The 26349-nt window shown below is 40.6% G+C and overlaps 1 protein-coding gene across 2 annotated transcripts in view; it reads left to right on the top strand.

Annotated features, from left to right (window-relative positions):
- Nucleotides 1–23900, top strand: part of LOC139449513 (sorting nexin-25-like) — a 42847-nt gene extending 18947 nt beyond the window's left edge. For both annotated transcript variants that reach the window (XM_071230939.1, XM_071230938.1), the window contains 12 exons: nt 369–488; nt 1447–1600; nt 1967–2136; nt 3742–3882; nt 4621–4782; nt 5486–5599; nt 6863–6993; nt 7554–7622; nt 8671–8817; nt 9723–9904; nt 10904–11004; nt 22265–23900. In XM_071230939.1, the coding sequence (XP_071087040.1) occupies nt 369–488; nt 1447–1600; nt 1967–2136; nt 3742–3882; nt 4621–4782; nt 5486–5599; nt 6863–6993; nt 7554–7622; nt 8671–8817; nt 9723–9904; nt 10904–11004; nt 22265–22381 (1608 nt within the window). In that variant the 3' untranslated portion in view covers nt 22382–23900. The remainder of the gene's footprint in view (nt 1–368; nt 489–1446; nt 1601–1966; nt 2137–3741; nt 3883–4620; nt 4783–5485; nt 5600–6862; nt 6994–7553; nt 7623–8670; nt 8818–9722; nt 9905–10903; nt 11005–22264) is intronic.
- The last annotated feature ends 2449 nt before the right edge of the window (nt 23901–26349 follow it).

Raw genomic sequence — 26349 nt, 5'->3', positions numbered from 1 at the left:
TGTAACTGTTAGGCTATCCTACATCCTCAAGGAAGATTAGCAGAAACATTCAAGTCAATGATAAAGATGCTTTTCTCTGACGGATGGTAGTAATTTGGCTAGACTGCTGCTTGAACCCTCCTCATCCAATAACACTGTTGTGCTACTCAACATTACCAATATCTTAAGCACTAAAATTGGCAAGGGGCACAGGTGGCCCAGTTGTCTATGGTAACACACAACACTATAATACCGGCATAAGTCCAACCTTGTACAAGCAGCCACACACACTTGTCGCAATGAATGCTATAATTGTGACCACGACGTTACACCCCATTTCACCGCACTGCTTCAGTACCACGGAGTAAATGATGATCAACATGTTGCAGGACAAGCGCCACCATGTGGCCAGTGAGATCTACCAGCAGTACGTGTCCAGCAACTCCACGGCGGTCAAGCTGGACAAGGCTACCATCAAGGGCATGGAGATATTTCTGATTGGTGACAAGGTATTGTATTGCATTGTTTGTTGTTTAACACCGCACTCAGCAATATTCCAGCTATATGACGGCGGTCTGTAAATAATGGAGTCTGGACCAGACAATCCAGTGTTTGATATCAATCAATCAATCTTTATTCATGGTACTTATGAGGCCAAAGGCCTATAGTACATAGTACATTGATATCATAAGCATCAATCCTCGCAATTTGGGAAACAATGACATGCATCAACCAAGTCAGCAAGCCTGACCACCCGATCCTGTTAGTCGCCTCTTACAACAAGCATAGTCGCTTTTTACGGCAAGCATGGGTTGCTGAAGACCTGTTCTACCCCGAATCTTCACAGGTCGGTGACAAGGTATGGAAGTCACTGTTCATGACCTGCAGTTCTGGGCCCTGTCCCTTAAAGCGATCACAGCACTGAGGTGATGGTGACTCCCATAATTTACCAGAGACCTACGATCATCATAGTGCTAAGATTGCTTTGTGGAACAGGGCCCAGAACTGATTGTGTCATTAATGAGTAAAATAATTTATTGAGACCGACCCATCCATTACTTAGCTTCTTTGGAAAGGACATCTACATATTCATCTTATCAGTTTTTTGCACAGAATTTCTCTTGCTCATGAGTATAATCTGATTGGATGGCCATTTTTAGCTTACATTTTTCAAATCGGACTCAAAACAAAGCTATGGTGCAAAAGTTTTTCGGGGTATTTATCATAATAGAGCTGTCGTCATATAGCTGGAATATTGCTGAGTGCGGCGTTAAACAACAAACCAACCAACCAATATCATAATAGAGTGGAAATATAATACAATTGATGATCAGAAATGTACTTTTTACTTGTTCATATTAAACTGTGGTAATCTGATATATTGTTCACAGCAACATTAAACCCAACTCACTCACTCACTCACTCACTCACTCACTCACGTCTGCCACTCTTGGTACCACTATGCAGGGTCCGGAGTCGTTCTATGATGCTCAGAAGCAGCTGTACGGCATCATGGAGGAGAAGTACTACCCCTCCTTCATCGTGAGCGACATCTACCACCAGTGCATCTCCTCCCTGGAGGAGGAGGACAACCTCGACCCCCTCGCCATGTCCTCTAAAGGTAACCCTTGTCTTGTTAACTACTGTTGTTTTATGTGGTTTAACGCCACACTCAGCAATATTCCAGCTATATGAAGTCGGGACCAGACAATCCAGTGATTGATATCATGAGCATCGATCTTTGCAATTGAGATATAATGGCATGCATCAACCAATTCAGCGAGTCTGACCGATCCTGTTTGTTGCCTCTTCCGACAAGCAATGTTGACTTTTACGGCAAGTATGGTTTACTGAAAACCCATTCTAACCCGGATCTTCACGGGTCTTGAGGGCTATAATTAATCATTCATTTACAATTAAATATATGTGATTTAAGATTGGTATTGGTGTCACAATGAACCTGACTTTCTGTTCTTCTTTGTGTCAGATGAGTTGTTTCTAGAGTCGAAGGATGACATTGACCCGAGTGACAGCCCCGCCATGTTTGCTGATGAGTCCTACCATGCTCAACAGAAGATGCAGCAGCTGGATGAGAAACTGGCCAATAAGACACAGGCCCTTCAGGCTATCAAGAGCTCCCAGAAGCCCGATGAGAAAGTAAGTACTGATCAATAAAACACAGGCCCTTCAGGCTATCAAGAGCTCCCAGAAGGCTGATGAGAAAGTAAGGACTAATCAATAAAACACAGGCCCTTCAGGCCATCAAGAGCTCCCAGAAGCCCGATGAGAAAGTAAGTACTGATCAATAAAACACAGTCCCTTCAGGCCATCAAGAGCTCCCAGAAGCCCGATGAGAAAGTAAGTACTGATCAATAAAACACAGGCCCTTCAGGCTATCAAGAGCTCCCAGAAGCCTGATGAGAAAGTAAGGACTAATCAATAAAACACAGGCCCTTCAGGCCATCAAGAGCTCCCAGAAGCCCGATGAGAAAGTAAGTACTGATCAATAAAACACAGGCCCTTCAGGCTATCAAGAGCTCCCAGAAGCCTGATGAGAAAGTAAGGACTGATCAATAAAACACAGGCCCTTCAGGCCATCAAGAGCTCCCAGAAGCCCGATGAGAAAGTAAGTACTGATCAATAAAACACAGTCCCTTCAGGCCATCAAGAGCTCCCAGAAGCCCGATGAGAAAGTAAGTACTGATCAATAAAACACAGTCCCTTCAGGCCATCAAGAGCTCCCAGAAGCCTGATGAGAAAGTAAGTACTGATCAATAAAACACAGGCCCTTCAGGTTATCAAGAGCTCCCAGAAGCCTGATGAGAAAGTAAGGACTAATCAATAAAACACAGGCCCTTCAGGCCATCAAGAGCTCCCAGAAGCCCGATGAGAAAGTAAGTACTGATCAATAAGACACAGTCCCTTCAGGCCATCAAGAGCTCCCAGAAGCCCGATGAGAAAGTAAGTACTGATCAATAAAACACAGGCCCTTCAGGCTATCAAGAGCTCCCAGAAGCCTGATGAGAAAGTAAGGACTAATCAATAAAACACAGGCCCTTCAGGCCATCAAGAGCTCCCAGAAGCCCGATGAGAAAGTAAGGACTAATCAATAAAACACAGGCCCTTCAGGCTATCAACAGCTCCCAGAAGCCCGATGAGAAAGTAAGGACTAATCAATAAAACAAGGCTCTCAGGGCACCAAAATCTCTCAGAAACATTATATGTACAGTAAGTATGGCCTGTAAAATCATCTCATGACAAGACAAACCTTGACAATGACAAACACATGCTGCAAGGTGCAGCTACAGGTATGGGCCATTCCTTCATTGTATGACTGTCTGCACTGCTACAGTTCAACATTGACAATCTACAGCCATAGGAGGGGCACGGGTGGCCCAGTCGTCTAAGGCACCGCAATTCGCTGTGCAGAGTTGCGTCCCTTGGGCACGCCAGAAACCTATGATTGTGGGTTCGAATCCCGGTTCGCCACGATTATGTTTCTAGGTTTGTCAGCTCCATACCTGTGCTCGTGGGTTTCACCGAAGTGGTAAACGTCTGAGACCTGCATCACTTGGGGCTTTCCTCCCACATTAAGCTGACACACCATGATATAACTGGAATAGTGTTAAAAGCGGTGTTAAACCCAACTCACACACACACACATACAGCCATAGGATGTGACTGGTTAAATAATCCTATATTATTGCTGTCCAGTTACACATACTGTCTGATGGCAACATGATGATGATTCGTGTGTTCCAGACGAAGAAGGTGGAGGATGACATGGATCAGGAGATAGAGAAGATCCAGGAGGAGAAGCGCAAGTTGGAGGCTCACATCACCCGCACCCAGCTGTGGATCGACCACCAGGGCACGTGGATGGCCAAGGTCCACAATGCTGAGGTAGGTCTTGCTTTCTGCATACATTTGTGCTTTTGTACGTAAAAGTGAGAATCTTTGGCCCATGAGGTAGATGTTAATGTCCGTCTCATCAAAATCAGATCTTATTGCTCGCTACCACTAAACAAAGATCTAAGGACACCCCATCACAGGTCACATCAGAAGGACCTTTCATCTGACCAATCAAAGCGTCGCTTACCAGATTGGGAAAGGGAAGTAAGAATGTGTTTTCTGATCATGCAATCTCAAAATGGGGTATTTGGAATGACAGTTACGGGCTGTAGGACCATTTCCTTCAAAATCATCATCTGTCTCTCGCGTCTACCTAGACATTTCAAATGGAAGAGACTTTTTATCAGCCATCTATTAATTTTCAAATTTTGACTTACTCGGTAAGAACTTTTTCAATGTATTGTCAAAGTGTATCCTGAAAAGGAAGTTACAAGTTTGAAACCAGAGCCGTAAAGCTCAAGAAAGCTGCTTTCTGTTAGGCTAATATCAACTTTCTTGTTAGTGATTTCATTGGTCAGTCTTCTTTAGTCACTGGTCAGATGTTCTGACGTGTCCCGTCATTCTGACATGTCCTGTCCTATAACATTTGTGAAGTGGTAACAGGCGCTAACATTTTGTGATGTTAACAACAAACAAATTTATTTACATCTTAGCAGTAATATTGCTGACTGAATTGTGAAGCTGCATCCACTTTCACTCATATTTCAATCAACGCTTATCCTCTCCCAGGTATCTCAGTCGGGTACAGATCGACTAGCTCCCTCGTTCATCCTCGTCATATTTTTACGAGGGGCACAGACGGGGTCACAGGATCTACAGGACAGCTCACAAGGCTGGGTGGTGTCTCGGACGCTTGATGACTTTTACGCCTTGCATGAGAAACTGGTTCAGGTAGGAGGGCTTTACCTTCGAGAAGTATGTACGCCATGATGTGCTGAGGTTGGCTATGCTTAAGGGTTTCATATGGATGTTATTATTCTGAAGACTGCCTCAGTGGCCAAGTGATAGAGCATCTGCCCACAGAGTGGAAGGTCAGGGGTTTGATCTGTGGCCATGTCATACCAAAAGACATTTAAAGTTGGTACCTAGACTAACATCTAGTCTCTGAAATGAACATATTGTACAGGAAAAAAATAGTTGTTAAATTATCTTAAAAAAATTTTAATAAATGGAACCCAGAGACTCTCTTCATTTTCACTGCAGAAATCTAGACTTGCCAAATATTATAGACTTGCATGGGCTGTATTTGATATATTTGTATCAGGGTCTGTGAGACAGACTAGTTGTCTGGTGCTCTGCATTAAGGAGCTAAAACGAGGACTGATTGGCTGGGAGTCAGAATACTGTGTATTTGTGGGGTATTCCTGTTAAATTGTGGAATGGTATCTGAGTAGACTAGCACTGTAAAATCTGCAGTAGTCCAGACTAGTACAAGCAGCCATACCCACACGCTCACACTTTTATGCACATTGCTATATTAGTGCAGTGATCATGAGACGCGACGTTAACCCTATTTCACCTCACCTGTTATAATGAAAATATTATCTATAATACAGGAAATCATGTAAGCTGTTCCTGTCATCTTCATCCCCAGATTGGGCCATGGCTGAAGAAGAAGGAACTGCCCAGTGTAGGGATGGCTTTCTTCAAATCCATCGATGCAGCATTCCTGGAGAAGGCCAAAAAAAGTCTCAATGAGTATCTCATTGTGAGTACAAACAATTGTTATCAATTCTGCTCATCTCAAAATAATGCCATCTATTCACGGTAATTATGTAACGTTGATCAAAGCCTAGAGGTAGTTTTGTTCTTGGTCGGGAGGTGAGTGTATTCAAGGTCAGGAGGTAACATTATTCAGGGTTATGAAAGATCTATGTTCAAGGTCAGGAGGAGAGTGTATTGAAGGTCAGGAGGTAACATTATTCAAGGTTATGAAAGATTTATGTTCAAGGTCAGGAGGAGAGTGTATTGAAGGTCAGGAGGTTACATTATTCAAGGTTATGAAAGATCTATGTTCAAGGTCAGGAGGTGGGTGTATTGAAGGTCAGGAGGTTACATTATTCAAGGTTATGAAAGATCTATGTTCAAGGTCAGGAAGAGAGTGTATTCAAGGTCAGGAGGTAACATTATTCAAGGTTATGAAAGATCTATGTTCAAGGTCAGGAAGAGGGTGTATTCAAGGTCAGGAGGTAACATTATTCAAGGTTATGAAAGATCTATGTTCAAGGTCAGGAAGAGAGTGTATTCAAGGTCAGGAGGTAACATTATTCAAGGTTATGAAAGATCTATGTTCAAGGTCAGGAAGAGAGTGTATTCAAGGTCAGGAGGTAACATAATTCAAGGTTATGAAAGATCTATGTTCAAGGTCAGGAAGAGAGTGTATTCAAGGTCAGGAGGTAACATTATTCAAGGTTATGAAAGATCTATGTTCAAGGTCAGGAGGTAACAATATTCAAGGTTATGAAAGATCTATGTTCAAGGTCAGGAAGAGAGTGTATTCAAGGTCAGGAGGTTACATTATTCAAGGTTATGAAAGATCTATGTTCAAGGTCAGGAAGAGAGTGTATTCAAGGTCAGGAGGTAACATCGTTCAAGGTTAGGAGGAGACAGCAATTAAGATTAGATGAGTTGACATATGTGAACTGTCACAGTTGGAATATCGCTGAGTGTGGCATTAATCAAAAACAAACAAATAAATAATTAACTCAATTATGACACAAGATATATAAGTCTGCTTATCCTTAAAGGAATGTGGGGTAGCCTAGTGGTTAAAGCCTTTGCTTGTCGAGCCGCAGACCCGTGTTTGCTTCCTGACATGGGTACAATGTGTGAAGCCCATTTCTGGAGTTCCCCGCCGTGATATTGCAGGAATATTGCTAAAAGTGGTGTAAAACCATACTAACTCACTTAAAGGAATGTTGTTAGGATGTTAAGCTCTAATGGATATAAGAGTTATCTCCCCTGGTTACAGGAAGTGATGAAGGATGAGCGTATGACCCAGAGTGAGGCTCTGTATGCCTTCCTCACTCCCTCACCCGAGTGTCTGCTGATCCCCTCCACACAGAAGAAGAGCAAGTTCTCACTGGCCACTCTCATTAAAAGGTCGAACATTTATGATTTGACCATATAGGGCTAAAATAATTAATAGTCTTGGTTCTCAGGCACCACCTGCATCATCAGAAAGTCTGCCCCACTTTTTGTTTTTATTTCCATTTATAAAAAATAAAAATGCTAATACTTAAAAACAATGCAATCCAATATAGCATGCAGTTACTTCCCTTTACATGCGCACTGCTTTACTGTGCATCTCGTGTTTGTATGCTTGTTTATGTAGGGAGCAATAAATACTACCACCATCCATCTACTTTATATTTTCAAAACTCATTGCCTGAGAACCTTTGGTCTTATTTTTTTGCTTGGTCCTCATTTCTTTGTTGTTCACTGAGACATTCGGTAACCAAAGGGCCATTCATTCTTGTTCTTGTAGTGATTAAGCATAAATTGATTGAAATGATTTATACACTTTGTCGACACTGTATTTTACACAAAGTCAAGTTGTTAATGTTTCTAAAACGATATTATTTTTCTCCATCTTTTATTTGAATCTACGTTAATACATGACGCTTTCTTTAATCTCACTGACACAATGCTTCCACTTCCAGCCTGCCAAACATCCGGTCATCAGATGCCCACAATAGTGATGATGAGTTTCTGTTTCTCGGGGATGAGAGGTATCTATTCGAACGTCAAAAAGTGTAGTGCTTTGTTCAAACTAAATGGAATGTTACAAATCTGCAAAGAAGCAGGTGAGCTACAGAGCATCTGGATATTATGCAGCAGTACTGAAGTGAATAACCTCCACGACACTGTCAGCAGTGTTATCCACCCAACACACAGTCTGCAACTTCAGACACTAGTCTGAAGCCCAAGTCTTGTAAATATCTGTTTGGTTTAGTAAGCTCACCTGATAAAAGTCCTTGTATTTACACTAAATTACAGAACATTATGGTAAGAGCCATGATCAGGCTTGTCGTCACAAAGGTTTATGGGACAGACTGTATTCAGTTTGCAACATATTTGCATGTGTTTGACTATCCTTGCTCAAAATGTGTAATACAAAATAACTGTGCAGAGAAGACCCCCTTGCCATGCCAGGATATGCAGATCATGGGTTTGAAACTCTAATTTATCCTGTTTGAGACCATTCCCGCACAATTCCCGTGCTCTTGGGTTTCAACAAATTGGACAATGTCCTATCTGTGTTATCTGTCTGTAGCGGCCATAAAATTTCCGAGTCCCGTGATGGGATTCGAACCACGGACCTTCTGATCAGAAGTCGGACGCCTTGTCCATATGACCAAATAGGTTAATCCCGTCAGCAAGATGACAAGGTAAGGATGTCATCTGTGGGATGATTCCATGCCCTGCTACATACTCCCCCGTCAACAGAAGGCACGTCCCAGGCTGAATAGTAGGGTACTGAGGCTTATTTTGCTCAAATTTAATATGAATGTGCTCAGCCCCACGTTGGGCGCCAATGTAGCGGCCATAAAATTTCCGAGTCCCATGAACTACAGACCTTCTGATAAGAAGTCGGACGCCTTGTCCATATGACCAAAGAGGTTAACCCCGTCAGCAGGCTGACAAGGTAAGGATGTCATCTGTGGGATGACTCCACGCCCTGCTACATGTCCATAATCTGAAAAGATGTGTACAAAATGAGTGCTCAAAGCTTCTAATTTAGGTTGTAACTGCCATGTTGATGTGCCTCTGCTGCAGCACTAAGGAGGATCACAGCCGCGACTCCATCGCCAAGCCCATCTACCGCCTGATGAACGAGGTGTTTGAATTGAGGGGGATGTTCAAGTGGCTGAGGAAGTCCTTCATTTCATTTGTTGAAATATCTTTTGGCAGATCCATTAACAGGTAATACCTACAGAACACGCTCAGCCACCTTGAGTTGGCAGATCCATTAACAGGTAATACCTACAGAACACGCTCAGCCACCTTGAGTTGGCAGATCCATTAACAGGTAATACCTACAGCACACGCTCAGCCACCTTGAGTTGGCAGATCCATTAACAGGTAATACCTACAGAACACGCTCAGCCACCTTGAGTTGGCAGATCCATTAACAGGTAATACCTACAGAACACGCTCAGCCACCTTGAGTTGGCAGATCCATTAACAGGTAATACCTACAGAACACGCTCAGCCACCTTGAGTTGGCAGATCCATTAACAGGTAATACCTACAGAACACGCTCAGCCACCTTGAGTTGGCACATCCATTAACAGGTAATACATACAGAACAGGCTCACGTCAGAACAACCTTTCGCGAACTATGACCGACCAATGAAATGATTAACAGGAAGTCAACATTAGCCACTTAGAAAGCAGCTTTCTTAAGCTTTGCTCTACCAGTTTCAAACTTGCAACTTCCATTCCAGACTATGCTATTTAAAGTATTTTGAATCAGTCATACAGCCGGTAACAGTTGTTTTGTGTTGAGCTTTAGAGGTTGCATGATTAGAAAACATATTCCATTAACAATGTAACATAACAAGTTGAATATTTCATTTATATTTTTTTATTACGTGTTTGTATAGTTATGTAACGTGTAGTTGTCCGATTTTCGATCACGAACTTTGATCCTACTTAATTTCGTTTATCTGACATACTCGTTAATCCAACATAATCATATGCAACCAACCATGTCGGTTTAACGGGGCTTTTTTCATAAATCAGATATATTTTAAGGAAAGATGAAAGTTCGAGAAGGCTCATGAAACAGGGCGGAGTATCCTAATGATAGCATCTGTGTGTTCCAGGCAGCTGCGAGAGACTGTAGACTGGGTGTTCTCCGAGTCCATGGTTATCTACTACTTGAACACATTCAAGGACTCCATGTGGCTGGAGGGAGAGCTTGTGGAGGCTCCTGCACCACGTACTGATGATGAGAAACTCACCACGCGTGTGGAGGCCAAGCAGAAGATACTGGAGAACATTCCAGGTGAGGGAGGGTGGGGCACTTTGTGGACTCCCAGCCAGAATAAGTCCCAAGTATGCCATGCTTGTCGTAATAAGCAACTAAACTGCATCCAGTGGTCCGGGGACTTAGCTGATTGTGTCGTTATCCCTGATGGTTTGGACTGGTGCTCGTACTTACTGTCTGGATGCCTGGTCCAGACTCAATTGTTTATGTTATTTACTAGACTATTGCTGTGTTGCCCATTTATTTTAGAGTCATCTTAATCATTATTCCGGAGTGAGTGAGTGAGTGAGCAATATTCCAGTAATATCATGGCGGGGGATGCCAAAAATTAGCTTCACACGTTATACCCATGTGGGGAATTTAACCCGGGCTTTCAGCATGAGGGGCAACTTCTAGGCTACCCCACCGCCCTACATCTTCCCGATGCAAGAGAGTTAACTGACTATAAAAGTCCAGTTTCCACCCTTGCTGAACTAGGCTGGAATTACTGGGCTCGATAGTAGCGCCTCCAGTGGCTATTACCAGTTATGTCGCTTCTAAGCCTCTCCTATGGACCAATCAGATTTCACCTCTCGTATCACTTGCGTTTGCTTCACACAAAATGGTGGCGCCCGGTCAAGACGATCTGATCGATAATCAATATCTATATTGTGATGGAACGGGTTTAACATCGCAAAATGCATCAAATCACGCGAGCACCTTGATTAAAAACATGAAAAGATTTGGAAAATATCTGCTGACAACGAGTTTGCGGTGCACATGTTTTGCAAATCCTGCAATCGACCGAAATCTGCACGACAGTTTACAAACCGGATTTCGATTTCGGTGCACGATTTTGATTGGACTATGCACAGACTCGTTAGTCCAGCCAAAATGTAACTCCATAATACCAGCCTAGTTCGGCAAGGGTGGAAACTGGACTTTTAAAGTCAGTTAACTCTCTTGCCTCGGGCAGATGGACACCCCTAGACTCATGTAGTTTCTGTCTGCTAAGTTTTCCACACACATTGTTGGCAGATGCCCTGAAGAACCTGGTAGGGGAGGACAACGCGAGACGTGGAACCATCAAGATGTTTGAGGCTCTCCAGGATGTTCGGCTCAACAAGCAGCTCTTCTACGTGAGTTGTCAGGTCTTCTTGTGCTGCTCCATCCAGTGTTTGAAATAATTTTAAAACCCAAAAAGACAGTTGGGCAGGTGACATAAGTGTTGCCTTCAAAGTTACCTGCCCACATTCAGGTATTATGAATGATAAAAAAACACAAACATCAGAGACATGATTCATTTGAAATAATGTAAACAATTACCAGAGAATCTAAGAGGAATTACAATAAAACTGAATATATAAGTAGTCCTAAAATTAATTGCCAGACAGTCGGGCAGGTGGAACAAATTTCATGCAGCCCAACAGAAAAGTTACCAGCCATGGGCAGGCGGGCAGGTGGGCAGGCAGGCAGGCGGGCAGGGGTTCTGTTGGGCAGTCAGGCAGGCGGGCAGGCGGGCAGGCGGGCAGGCGGGCAGGCGGGCAAGGGGGCAGGCGGGCAGGCGGGCAGGCGGACAGGCGGACAGGCGGGCAGGCGGGCAGGCGGACAGGCGGGCAGGCGGGCAGGCGGGCAGGCGGGCAGGCGGACAGGCGGACAGGCGGGCAGGCGGGCAGGCGGACAGGTGGGCAGGCGGGCAGGCGGGCAAGGGGGCAGGCGGGCAGGCGGGCAGGCGGGCAGGCGGACAGGCGGGCAAGGGGGCAGTTGGGCAGGCGGGCAGGGGGGGCTGTCGGGCAGGCGGGCAGGCGGGCAGGCGGGCAGGCTGTTATTTCAGACACTGGTTCCATCCCATGACAGAATTATTATTTCATCCCGCCATATTAGGATTCTCATCCTGTGGGGATCCCCGGGTAGAAGTGGTCCCAAGCAACCTTTGTTGGTTGTAAAACGTGACTAAATGGATCCGGTAGTCAGGCTCATGACATGGTTGATTGTGTAGATTATTTGAATATTTTTAGCTCATGTCTTTCTGTGTGAGGATCAGAACTTATCAATAACCTGTTGTCCTATATCATTTTAATGCCATTCCACTGTGCAATGAAGTATCATGATGTCCATGCCTGTTTCCAGAACTGTTTATGATGGAGCTATGATGTTAATGTGTGTGATGTGTATGCAGAGTGAGTGAGTTGTGTTTAATGCTGCTTTTAACAGTATTCCAGTTATATCACGGCATGTCAGCTTAATGTGGGAGGAAAGCCACAAGCGATGCAGGTCTTACACGTTTACCACCTTGGTGAAACCCACGAGCACGGTTATGGTGCTGACAAACCTAGAAACATAATTGGGGTGAACGAGATTTGAACCCACAATCAATAATGTTTCTTGGGTGCCAAAGGGATGCAACTGTGCCCCCGATGTGTTTGCAGAACATCATTGAAGTGTTTATGAAGGAGCTGTGATGTTAATGTGTGTGTTGTGTTTGCAGAACATCATTGAAGTGTTTATGAAGGAGCTGTGATGTTAATGTGTGTGTTGTGTTTGCAGAACATCATTGAAGTGTTTATGAAGGAGCTGTGATGTTAATGTATGTTGTGTTTACAGAACATCATTGAAGTGTTTATGAAGGAGCTGTGATGTTAATGTGTGTGTTGTGTTTGCAGAACATCATTGAAGTGTTTATGAAGGAGCTGTGATGTTAATGTATGTTGTGTTTGCAGAACATTATTGAAGTGTTTATGAAGGAGCTGTGATGTTAATGTATGTTGTGATTACAGAACATCATTGAAGTGTTTATGAAGGAGCTGTGATGTTAATGTGTGTGTTGTGTTTGCAGAACATCATTGAAGTGTTAATGAAGGAGCTGTGATGTTAATGTGTGTGTTGTGTTTGCAGAACATCATTGAAGTGTTTATGAAGGAGCTGTGATGTTAATGTGTGTGTTGTGTTTGCAGAACATCATTGAAGTGTTTATGAAGGAGCTGTGATGTTAATGTGTGTGTTGTGTTTGCAGAACATCATTGAAGTGTTTATGAAGGAGCTGTGATGTTAATGTGTGTGTTGTGTTTGCAGAACATCATTGAAGTGTTTATGAAGGAGCTGTGATGTTAATGTGTGTGTTGTGTTTGCAGAACATCATTGAAGTGTTAATGAAGGAGCTGTGATGTTAATGTATGTTGTGTTTACAGAACATCATTGAAGTGTTTATGAAGGAGCTGTGATGTTAATGTGTGTGTTGTGTTTGCAGAACATCATTGAAGTGTTTATGAAGGAGCTGTGATGTTAATGTATGTTGTGTTTGCAGAACATTATTGAAGTGTTTATGAAGGAGCTGTGATGTTAATGTATGTTGTGATTACAGAACATCATTGAAGTGTTTATGAAGGAGCTGTGATGTTAATGTGTGTGTTGTGTTTGCAGAACATCATTGAAGTGTTAATGAAGGAGCTGTGATGTTAATGTGTGTGTTGTGTTTGCAGAACATCATTGAAGTGTTTATGAAGGAGCTGTGATGTTAATGTGTGTGTTGTGTTTGCAGAACATCATTGAAGTGTTTATGAAGGAGCTGTGATGTTAATGTATGTTGTGTTTACAGAACATCATTGAAGTGTTTATGAAGGAGCTGTGATGTTAATGTGTGTGTTGTGTTTGCAGAACATCATTGAAGTGTTTATGAAGGAGCTGTGATGTTAATGTATGTTGTGTTTGCAGAACATTATTGAAGTGTTTATGAAGGAGCTGTGATGTTAATGTATGTTGTGATTACAGAACATCATTGAAGTGTTTATGAAGGAGCTGTGATGTTAATGTGTGTGTTGTGTTTGCAGAACATCATTGAAGTGTTAATGAAGGAGCTGTGATGTTAATGTGTGTGTTGTGTTTGCAGAACATCATTGAAGTGTTTATGAAGGAGCTGTGATGTTAATGTGTGTGTTGTGTTTGCAGAACATCATTGAAGTGTTTATGAAGGAGCTGTGATGTTAATGTGTGTGTTGTGTTTGCAGAACATCATTGAAGTGTTTATGAAGGAGCTGTGATGTTAATGTGTGTGTTGTGTTTGCAGAACATCATTGAAGTGTTTATGAAGGAGCTGTGATGTTAATGTGTGTGTTGTGTTTGCAGAACATCATTGAAGTGTTAATGAAGGAGCTGTGATGTTAATGTATGTTGTGTTTACAGAACATCATTGAAGTGTTTATGAAGGAGCTGTGATGTTAATGTGTGTGTTGTGTTTGCAGAACATCATTGAAGTGTTTATGAAGGAGCTGTGATGTTAATGTATGTTGTGTTTGCAGAACATTATTGAAGTGTTTATGAAGGAGCTGTGATGTTAATGTATGTTGTGATTACAGAACATCATTGAAGTGTTTATGAAGGAGCTGTGATGTTAATGTGTGTGTTGTGTTTGCAGAACATCATTGAAGTGTTAATGAAGGAGCTGTGATGTTAATGTGTGTGTTGTGTTTGCAGAACATCATTGAAGTGTTTATGAAGGAGCTGTGATGTTAATGTGTGTGTTGTGTTTGCAGAACATCATTGAAGTGTTTATGAAGGAGCTGTGATGTTAATGTGTGTGTTGTGTTTGCAGAACATCATTGAAGTGTTTATGAAGGAGCTGTGATGTTAATGTATGTTGTGTTTACAGAACATCATTGAAGTGTTTATGAAGGAGCTGTGATGTTAATGTGTGTGTTGTGTTTGCAGAACATCATTGAAGTGTTTATGAAGGAGCTCTTATGTTAATGTATGTTGTGTTTGCAGAACATCATTGAAGTGTTTATGAAGGAGCTGTGATGTTAATGTATGTTGTGTTTACAGAACATCATTGAAGTGTTTTTAATGGAGCTGTGATGTTAATGTGTGTTGTGTTTACAGAACATCATTGAAGTATTTATGAAGGAGCTGTGATGTTAATGTGTGTGTTGTGTTTGCAGAACATCATTGAAGTGTTTATGATGGAGCTGTGATGTTTATGTGTGTTGTGTTTACAGAACATCATTGAAGTGTTTATGAAGGAGCTGTGATGTTAATGTGTGTTGTGTTTGCAGAACATCATTGAAGTGTTTATGAAGGAGCTGTGATGTTAATGTGTGTGTTGTGTTTGCAGAACATCATTGAAGTGTTTATGAAGGAGCTGTGATGTTAATGTGTGTTGTGTTTACAGAACATCATTGAAGTGTTTATGAAGGAGCTGTGATGTTAATGTGTGTGTTGTGTTTACAGAACATCATTGAAGTGTTTATGAAGGAGCTGTGATGTTAATGTGTGTGTTGTGTTTACAGAACATCATTGAAGTGTTTATGAAGGAGCTGTGATGTTAATGTGTGTTGTGTTTACAGAACATCATTGAAGTGTTTATGAAGGAGCTGTGATGTTAATGTGTGTGTTGTGTTTACAGAACATCATTGAAGTGTTTATGAAGGAGCTGTGATGTTAATGTGTGTGTTGTGTTTGCAGAACATCATTGAAGTGTTTATGAAGGAGCTGTGATGTTAATGTGTGTGTTGTGTTTACAGAACATCATTGAAGTGTTTATGAAGGAGCTGTGATGTTAATGTGTGTGTTGTGTTTACAGAACATCATTGAAGTGTTTATGATGGAGCTGTGATGTTAATGTGTGTGTTGTGTTTACAGAACATCATTGAAGTGTTTATGAAGGAGCTGTGATGTTAATGTGTGTGTTGTGTTTGCAGAACATCATTGAAGTGTTTATGAAGGAGCTGTGATGTTAATGTGTGTGTTGTGTTTGCAGAACATCATTGAAGTGTTTATGAAGGAGCTGTGATGTTAATGTGTGTGTTGTGTTTACAGAACATCATTGAAGTGTTTATGAAGGAGCTGTGATGTTAATGTGTGTGTTGTGTTTACAGAACATCATTGAAGTGTTTATGATGGAGCTGTGATGTTAATGTGTGTGTTGTGTTTACAGAACATCATTGAAGTGTTTATGATGGAGCTGTGATGTTAATGTGTGTGTTGTGTTTACAGAACATCATTGAAGTGTTTATGAAGGAGCTGTGATGTTAATGTGTGTGTTGTGTTTGCAGAACATCATTGAAGTGTTTATGAAGGAGCTGTGATGTTAATGTGTGTGTTGTGTTTACAGAACATCATTGAAGTGTTTATGAAGGAGCTGTGATGTTAATGTGTGTTGTGTTTACAGAACATCATTGAAGTGTTTATGAAGGAGCTGTGATGTTAATGTGTGTGTTGTGTTTACAGAACATCATTGAAGTGTTTATGAAGGAGCTGTGATGTTAATGTGTGTTGTGTTTACAGAACATCATTGAAGTGTTTATGAAGGAGCTGTGATGTTAATGTGTGTGTTGTGTTTGCAGAACATCATTGAAGTGTTTATGAAGGAGCTGTGATGTTAATGTGTGTGTTGTGTTTACAGAACATCATTGAAGTGTTTATGAAGGAGCTGTGATGTTAATGTGTGTTGTGTTTACAGAACATCATTGAAGTGTTTATGAAGGAGCTGTGATGTTAATGTGTGTGTTGTGTTTGCAGAACATCATTGAAGTGTTTATGATGGAGCTGTGATGTTAATGTGTGTGTTGTGTTTACAGAACATCATTGAAGTGTTTATGATGGAGCTGTGATGTTAATGTGTGTTGTGTTTACAGAACATCATTGAAGTGTTTATGATGGAGCTGTGATGTTAATGTGTGTGTTGTGTTTACAGAACATCATTGAAGTGTTTATGATGGAGCTGTGATGTTAATGTGTGTGTTGTGTTTGCAGAACATCATTGAAGTGTTTATGAAGGAGCTGTGATGTTAATGTGTGTTATGTTTACAGAACATCATTGAAGTGTTTATGATGGAGCTGGGATGTTAATGTGTGTGTTGTGTTTACAGAACATCATTGAAGTGTTTATGAAGGAGCTGTGATGTTAATGTGTGTGTTGTGTTTGCAGAACATCATTGAAGTGTTTATGATGGAGCTGTGATGTTAATGTGTGTGTTGTGTTTGCAGAACATCATTGAAGTGTTTATGAAGGAGCTGTGATGTTAATGTGTGTTATGTTTACAGAACATCATTGAAGTGTTTATGATGGAGCTGGGATGTTAATGTGTGTGTTGTGTTTGCAGAACATCATTGAAGTGTTTATGAAGGAGCTGTGATGTTAATGTGTGTGTTGTGTTTGCAGAACATCATTGAAGTGTTTATGAAGGAGCTGTGATGTTAATGTGTGTGTTGTGTTTGCAGAACATCATTGAAGTGTTTATGAAGGAGCTGTGATGTTAATGTGTGTGTTGTGTTTGCAGAACATCATTGAAGTGTTTATGAAGGAGCTGTGATGTTAATGTGTGTGTTGTGTTTGCAGAACATCATTGAAGTGTTTATGAAGGAGCTGTGATGTTAATGTGTGTTATGTTTACAGAACATCATTGAAGTGTTTATGAAGGAGCTGTGATGTTAATGTATGTTGTGATTACAGAACATCATTGAAGTGTTTATGAAGGAGCTGTGATGTTAATGTGTGTTGTGTTTACAGAACATCATTGAAGTGTTTATGATGGAGCTGGGATGTTAATGTGTGTGTTGTGTTTGCAGAACATCATTGAAGTGTTTATGATGGAGCTGTGATGTTAATGTGTGTGTTGTGTTTACAGAACATCATTGAAGTGTTTATGATGGAGCTGGGATGTTAATGTGTGTGTTGTGTTTGCAGAACATCATTGAAGTGTTTATGAAGGAGCTGTGATGTTAATGTGTGTTATGTTTACAGAACATCATTGAAGTGTTTATGATGGAGCTGGGATGTTAATGTGTGTGTTGTGTTTACAGAACATCATTGAAGTGTTTATGAAGGAGCTGTGATGTTAATGTGTGTTGTGTTTACAGAACATCATTGAAGTGTTTATGAAGGAGCTGTGATGTTAATGTGTGTTATGTTTACAGAACATCATTGAAGTGTTTATGAAGGAGCTGTGATGTTAATGTGTGTGTTGTGTTTGCAGAACATCATTGAAGTGTTTATGAAGGAGCTGTGATGTTAATGTGTGTTGTGTTTACAGAACATCATTGAAGTGTTTATGAAGGAGCTGTGATGTTAATGTGTGTGTTGTGTTTACAGAACATCATTGAAGTGTTTATGAAGGAGCTGTGATGTTAATGTGTGTTGTGTTTACAGAACATCATTGAAGTGTTTATGATGGAGCTGGGATGTTAATGTGTGTGTTGTGTTTGCAGAACATCATTGAAGTGTTTATGATGGAGCTGTGATGTTAATGTGTGTGTTGTGTTTACAGAACATCATTGAAGTGTTTATGATGGAGCTGTGATGTTAATGTGTGTGTTGTGTTTACAGAACATCATTGAAGTGTTTATGAAGGAGCTGTGATGTTAATGTGTGTTGTGTTTACAGAACATCATTGAAGTGTTTATGATGGAGCTGTGATGTTAATGTGTGTGTTGTGTTTGCAGAACATCATTGAAGTGTTTATGAAGGAGCTGTGATGTTAATGTGTGTGTTGTGTTTGCAGAACATCATTGAAGTGTTTATGAAGGAGCTGTGATGTTAATGTGTGTGTTGTGTTTACAGAACATCATTGAAGTGTTTATGAAGGAGCTGTGATGTTAATGTGTGTGTTGTGTTTGCAGAACATCATTGAAGTGTTTATGAAGGAGCTGTGATGTTAATGTGTGTGTTGTGTTTGCAGAACATCATTGAAGTGTTTATGAAGGAGCTGTGATGTTAATGTGTGTGTTGTGTTTGCAGAACATCATTGAAGTGTTTATGATGGAGCTGTGATGTTAATGTGTGTGTTGTGTTTGCAGAACATCATTGAAGTGTTTATGATGGAGCTGTGATGTTAATGTGTGTTATGTTTACAGAACATCATTGAAGTGTTTATGATGGAGCTGGGATGTTAATGTGTGTGTTGTGTTTACAGAACATCATTGAAGTGTTTATGAAGGAGCTGTGATGTTAATGTGTGTTATGTTTACAGAACATCATTGAAGTGTTTATGATGGAGCTGGGATGTTAATGTGTGTGTTGTGTTTACAGAACATCATTGAAGTGTTTATGAAGGAGCTGTGATGTTAATGTGTGTTATGTTTACAGAACATCATTGAAGTGTTTATGATGGAGCTGTGATGTTAATGTGTGTGTTGTGTTTGCAGAACATCATTGAAGTGTTTATGAAGGAGCTGTGATGTTAATGTGTGTTGTGTTTACAGAACATCATTGAAGTGTTTATGAAGGAGCTGTGATGTTAATGTGTGTGTTGTGTTTACAGAACATCATTGAAGTGTTTATGAAGGAGCTGTGATGTTAATGTGTGTTGTGTTTGCAGAACATCATTGAAGTGTTTATGAAGGAGCTGTGATGTTAATGTGTGTGTTGTGTTTACAGAACATCATTGAAGTGTTTATGATGGAGCTGTGATGTTAATGTGTGTGTTGTGTTTACAGAACATCATTGAAGTGTTTATGAAGGAGCTGTGATGTTAATGTGTGTGTTGTGTTTACAGAACATCATTGAAGTGTTTATGATGGAGCTGTGATGTTAATGTGTGTGTTGTGTTTACAGAACATCATTGAAGTGTTTATGAAGGAGCTGTGATGTTAATGTGTGTTGTGTTTACAGAACATCATTGAAGTGTTTATGATGGAGCTGGGATGTTAATGTGTGTGTTGTGTTTGCAGAACATCATTGAAGTGTTTATGATGGAGCTGTGATGTTAATGTGTGTGTTGTGTTTACAGAACATCATTGAAGTGTTTATGATGGAGCTGGGATGTTAATGTGTGTTGTGTTTACAGAACATCATTGAAGTGTTTATGATGGAGCTGTGATGTTAATGTGTGTGTTGTGTTTACAGAACATCATTGAAGTGTTTATGAAGGAGCTGTAATGTTAATGTGTGTTGTGTTTACAGAACATCATTGAAGTGTTTATGAAGGAGCTGTGATGTTAATGTGTGTGTTGTGTTTGCAGAACATCATTGAAGTGTTTATGAAGGAGCTGTGATGTTAATGTGTGTGTTGTGTTTGCAGAACATCATTGAAGTGTTTATGAAGGAGCTGTGATGTTAATGTGTGTGTTGTGTTTGCAGAACATCATTGAAGTGTTTATGAAGGAGCTGTGATGTTAATGTGTGTGTTGTGTTTGCAGAACATCATTGAAGTGTTTATGAAGGAGCTGTGATGTTAATGTGTGTTATGTTTACAGAACATCATTGAAGTGTTTATGATGGAGCTGTGATGTTAATGTGTGTGTTGTGTTTACAGAACATCATTGAAGTGTTTATGATGGAGCTGGGATGTTAATGTGTGTGTTGTGTTTACAGAACATCATTGAAGTGTTTATGATGGAGCTGGGATGTTAATGTGTGTGTTGTGTTTGCAGAACATCATTGAAGTGTTTATGATGGAGCTGTGATGTTAATGTGTGTGTTGTGTTTACAGAACATCATTGAAGTGTTTATGATGGAGCTGTGATGTTAATGTGTGTGTTGTGTTTACAGAACATCATTGAAGTGTTTATGAAGGAGCTGTGATGTTAATGTGTGTTGTGTTTACAGAACATCATTGAAGTGTTTATGAAGGAGCTGTGATGTTAATGTGTGTGTTGTGTTTGCAGAACATCATTGAAGTGTTTATGAAGGAGCTGTGATGTTAATGTGTGTTGTGTTTACAGAACATCATTGAAGTGTTTATGAAGGAGCTGTGATGTTAATGTGTGTGTTGTGTTTGCAGAACATCATTGAAGTGTTTATGAAGGAGCTGTGATGTTAATGTGTGTGTTGTGTTTACAGAACATCATTGAAGTGTTTATGATGGAGCTGTGATGTTAATGTGTGTGTTGTGTTTACAGAACATCATTGAAGTGTTTATGAAGGAGCTGTGATGTTAATGTGTGTTGTGTTTGCAGAACATCATTGAAGTGTTTATGATGGAGCTGTGATGTTAATGTGTGTGTTGTGTTTGCAGAACATCATTGAAGTGTTTATGAAGGAGCTGTGATGTTAATGTGTGTTGTGTTTACAGAACATCATTGAAGTGTTTATGATGGAGCTGTGATGTTAATGTGTGTGTTGTGTTTGCAGAACATCATTGAAGTGTTTATGAAGGAGCTGTGATGTTAATGTGTGTGTTGTGTTTACAGAACATCATTGAAGTGTTTATGAAGGAGCTGTGATGTTAATGTGTGTGTTGTGTTTACAGAACATCATTGAAGTGTTTATGAAGGAGCTGTGATGTTAATGTGTGTGTTGTGTTTACAGAACATCATTGAAGTGTTTATGAAGGAGCTGTGATGTTAATGTGTGTGTTGTGTTTACAGAACATCATTGAAGTGTTTATGAAGGAGCTGTGATGTTAATGTGTGTGTTGTGTTTACAGAACATCATTGAAGTGTTTATGAAGGAGCTGTGATGTTAATGTGTGTTGTGTTTACAGAACATCATTGAAGTGTTTATGAAGGAGCTGTGATGTTAATGTGTGTGTTGTGTTTACAGAACATCATTGAAGTGTTTATGAAGGAGCTGTGATGTTAATGTGTGTTGTGTTTACAGAACATCATTGAAGTGTTTATGAAGGAGCTGTGATGTTAATGTATGTTGTGATTACAGAACATCATTGAAGTGTTTATGATGGAGCTGTGATGTTAATGTGTGTTGTGTTTACAGAACATCATTGAAGTGTTTATGATGGAGCTGTGATGTTAATGTGTGTGTTGTGTTTACAGAACATCATTGAAGTGTTTATGATGGAGCTGTGATGTTAATGTGTGTTGTGTTTACAGAACATCATTGAAGTGTTTATGATGGAGCTGTGATGTTAATGTGTGTGTTGTGTTTGCAGAACATCATTGAAGTGTTTATGAAGGAGCTGTGATGTTAATGTGTGTGTTGTGTTTGCAGAACATCATTGAAGTGTTTATGAAGGAGCTGTGATGTTAATGTGTGTTGTGTTTACAGAACATCATTGAAGTATTTATGAAGGAGCTGTGATGTTAATGTATGTTGTGTTTACAGAACATCATTGAAGTGTTTATGAAGGAGCTGTGATGTTAATGTATGTTGTGATTACAGAACATCATTGAAGTGTTTATGAAGGAGCTGTGATGTTAATGTGTGTTGTGTTTACAGAACATCATTGAAGTGTTTATGGAGCTGTGATGTTAATGTGTGTGTTGTGTTTGCAGAACATCATTGAAGTGTTAATGAAGGAGCTGTGATGTTAATGTGTGTGTTGTGTTTACAGAACATCATTGAAGTGTTTATGAAGGAGCTGTGATGTTAATGTGTGTGTTGTGTTTACAGAACATCATTGAAGTGTTTATGATGGAGCTGTGATGTTAATGTGTGTGTTGTGTTTGCAGAACATCATTGAAGTGTTTATGAAGGAGCTGTGATGTTAATGTATGTTGTCTTTACAGAACATCATTGAAGTGTTTATGATGGAGCTGTGCCCAGAGGTTGAGAAGCTCCGATCTCGTGTTGACTCCCAGACGTCCCCAGCAGTGAGCACAACCAGTACAGCAGTCCAGACCTGAAGCTGCCATTACTTGTGGCTCTAGACACTCCACCCCTGCAAGTGTGTCAGACAGCCATGTCATGCGGGGCATGGGCATTAATCAAAAGGGACCACGCCCTCACTTGAAGATGGGCTTGTCTCCATCTCAACCCTTGGCTTTCACTACAACACTAGTCATCTTCAAGTTGCTTTTTGTTTCTGTCTAGCAGAAACTGGTGATCCTAGTTAAAAAAGAACCAACAACGAAATGAAACACTACATGTTGATTGCTATATTAAATTATCAATGTGATATTTAAACCTACCCCTCTTGAAAAACTTCGTTGTTGGTGTAAGATATGATTTTCTGCATGATGGCATCATGTCCCCATTATTCTACTACTAACCCACTTGATTTCAATTATTCCTGACCGGGTTCCATCAGCTATTACCTCTTTATGAAATTTTAAGGAATGTGTCCCCGACTGATATACAGTCAATTTCAAGAACAGAAAGATTACAAAAGGCGGCTTTCCTCTTGTTTAACAATAGATGTGCATGAAACTCTACTAGTTAATACAAAATGGTATGTATTGACAGGTGATGGAGGCATGTTGCAACTTGTCTGACTGCCCAGTTACATTGTTGAATTATTTCATAAGCTTAGCTGTGGAGACAAGCCCTTCTTGACATTGCAGGCCAATACTAAGCTCTGTGCAGCTTGATATGTTATTAATGATACATTCCTGACGTCGCTGAGTGTTGTGAATATGATGTTATCTGCAACACAGGGTCTACATCTGCCAATTTTAAAATTTGAATCCGTGATATTTAACACTTTCCTGTGATATTCAGTATTTTGTATACTTATCCTGCATTACTTAGTCTAAGTGCCCCTCCACAGCAACCCGTGAAGATCCGGGGTAGAATAGGTCTTCAGCAACCCATGCTTGCTGTAAAAGGCGACTATGCTTGTCGCAAGAGGCAACTAACGGGATTGGGTGGTCAGGCTCGCTGATGCATGTCATTGATCCCATTTGCGTGGATCGATGCTCATGATGTCAATCACTGGATTGTCTGGTCCAGACTCGATTATTTACAGACCGCCGTCATATAGGTGGAATATTGCTAAGTGCGGCGTTTAACAACAAACAAACAATCCATCGCAGTGCTGCCTCCCCATGATGTCTTCAGATGTTACGTTCCAAAGCAGTAATGTGCTCTTATGTAACGTCAGCTCTTCCGGGTCATGCTGTGCGAGGGTACTACCTCACAGTTGGAACAACTGTCTTTTACAGATGGACCTTTCACCACTCTTCTTTCTGTTAAAAAACAGCAGTAAATGAATTAGAGAGTAATGCGGGATAGGTATACAAATGTAAAAAATATTTGAGTTTACTAATTTTATATATCAGATATCATTTTGAAGAGTTGATTCGAATGCTGAATCCATAGTCTATTTTTTTGCTGGCATTGCAAGTTTAATTACTTGGTGTTCATGTGTATGTGTGAGAGACAAGTGGAAGGTATTTGGGTTTGGGGGAGACGGGGAAAGAGAGAATGGGGAGGGGCAGGAAAGAGAGAATGGGGAGGGGCAGGAAAGAGAGAATGGGGAGGGGCAGGAAAGAGAATGGGGAGGGGAGGGGCAGGAAAGAGAGAATGGGGAGGGGCGGGAAAGAGAAAATGGGGAGGGGCAGGAAAGAGAGAATGGGGAAGGAGATGATGAAAGGTAGGAGTAGAAGAGATTAACCAAAGATGGGGATGTTACAGAGATTGTTAAGGACCATTCATTTCAGCATTTTAGATAGATGTATATATGCAGTAAAGTACAGCTGGTCGGGGAAAGCACAGAGACAAGGGAAACATACAGATTCACATTGTAATCAACAACATTACTCCAGCAGTAAAGTCTTGTTAATCCAGACATTACATTGGATGAACGGATCATGGGTATGGAGTAAGGTTGCTTTGGTTACGCATGTTCTCATCCAGATGGTCTGGAAATTCCATCCTCTGTATCTGGACCAACAAAGTTTCATTGTATTCACATTATTAGTTATCAACCTGACAAGGGACCACAGTGTTTAGTGCTATGACTGTTGTCAGTCTATGTTAAAGTATGGTGCCGTCCCTTGGGCATGCCAGAAACCTATGATTGTGGGTTCGAATCCCGGTTCACCCCGATTATGTTTCTAGATTTGTCAGCACCATACCGGTGCTCGTGGGTTTCACCGAAGTGGTAAACGTCTGAGACCTGCATCACTTGGGGCTTTCCTCCCATATTAAGCTGACACGCCGTGATGTATACGGAATTCTGTTAAAAGCAGCGTTAAACCCAACTCACTCACTCACTAAAGTATGGTGGTAAGATGGCTTGTGGAATGCTGAGTGTCATGAATGATCCACTGAAGGTACATGTACCATTCCACTAATGGGCTCCCTACCAGGAATCCATAGTGCTCCAATCTCAGTAAGGCTTAAGAATATGAAAAAATTGGTTCTCAGGCAATGGCTCTTGAAAATATAGTTGCAGGTGGGCGATGGTTTGTTTTAGTTTGGTTGTTTAAGCTAGAATGTAACCAAATAAACAGTTGTGTACAATCTACCTGGGAAAGGGCCAAGCTATATAAATGTATTTCTTGTATTCTTTCCTTATTTGGATCACATTATTTGTAAATATTGTAGCATTTCACTGCCTGGGTTTGGGTGTTCTAGAGACGGAATTTTAAAGGACTTATTTAAAAAAAAAAAAAAGAAAAAAAAAAGTACTCGGAATTTTTAAGGACTTATTTTAAAAAAACAAAAAAACAAAAACAAAACGTGCTCAGACTTTATCATGATGCGGGGAGTTTCTGAGAACCAAGACTATTATTATTTTTAGCCTAAAGATGTTTTCAGATGTTTTACTCCAATACAATACCCTACTTCGGGAAGATGCCAGGACACCTCCATAGGCCATCTCACTTTCCAAACAGCATCGGGGGTTCTAAATTCCCAGTACAAGCAGAGACCATATACTGATCGGTATATGGTCTCTGGTATGAGTAAAGCATTCAGACAAGCATGTCTGAGTATTGTATCTAGAAGTTTCTAGATGCTTAAATGCTACTTTGTTTTGGATATATCCTATCATTTCTGAGGGCCATGGCATCTGCACACACAAGGATCACCATTGAGGGTAAATTTGTGTTCTGTGGTGGTTTGGTTTTGCTAAGATCAAAATTTCCAAAAAGAGATGGTAAAACAATGGAACAGAATTATATATAAAGCTGACATCTGACTGGTGACCTCCTGTGGAGAAACCCTCAGATCTTGATGTATCAGTGAGTGAGTGAGGTGTAACGTCGCTATTAACAGTATTCCAGTTATATCACGGCATATCAGCTTAATGTGGGAGGAAAGCCCAAAGTGATGCAGGTCTCGGACGTTTACCACTTCGGTGAAACCCACGAGCGCAGGTATGGTGCTGACAAACCTAGAAACATAATTGGGGTGAACCGGGATTTGAACCAACCATAGGTTTCTGGCGTGCCCAGCGAATCGTGGCGCCTTAGACGACTGGGCCCACCCGTGCCCCCTCTTGATGTATCAGAGTGAAAGAGTGCACTAGAATGTCCAAGGAGGGATACTGGTCAGACATCCTGTCTCATGTCATATTTTAGGGTGTTTTACTCTGTGATAGATTTGAATCAGGAATTTAGTTTTAGGTCCCCAGAATGAAAATGAAGTGATCTTTTATGTGTCCTGTTGTCCATTGTTTTACATTTTCCTCATCACTAGGCACAAAACTATTAAAATCTGTGCACAGAATTCCCAAGCTATTTAAAAATGGTAGCCATATTGAAAATGCTGTTTTTGCCTAAAAACACAGCTATTTCTGGATGTATAATAATGAAATGTCACAAGTGCTGTTGGAAGAGCATAATTTCTTTTTTGTGTTTTGATTCTGACTCATCTGGGCCCTTTGACCTTCACCAGACACGTAATCATATTGATATACAGTCCCTGC

Source organism: Haliotis cracherodii, unplaced genomic scaffold (assembly GCF_022045235.1).
Source record: "Haliotis cracherodii isolate W230 unplaced genomic scaffold, xgHalCrac1.p SCAF_8, whole genome shotgun sequence".
Classification (NCBI taxonomy): Eukaryota; Metazoa; Mollusca; class Gastropoda; order Lepetellida; family Haliotidae; genus Haliotis; species Haliotis cracherodii.
The sequence above is the reverse complement of the archived record's forward strand: the minus strand, read 5'-3'. Positions and strand labels throughout refer to the sequence as shown.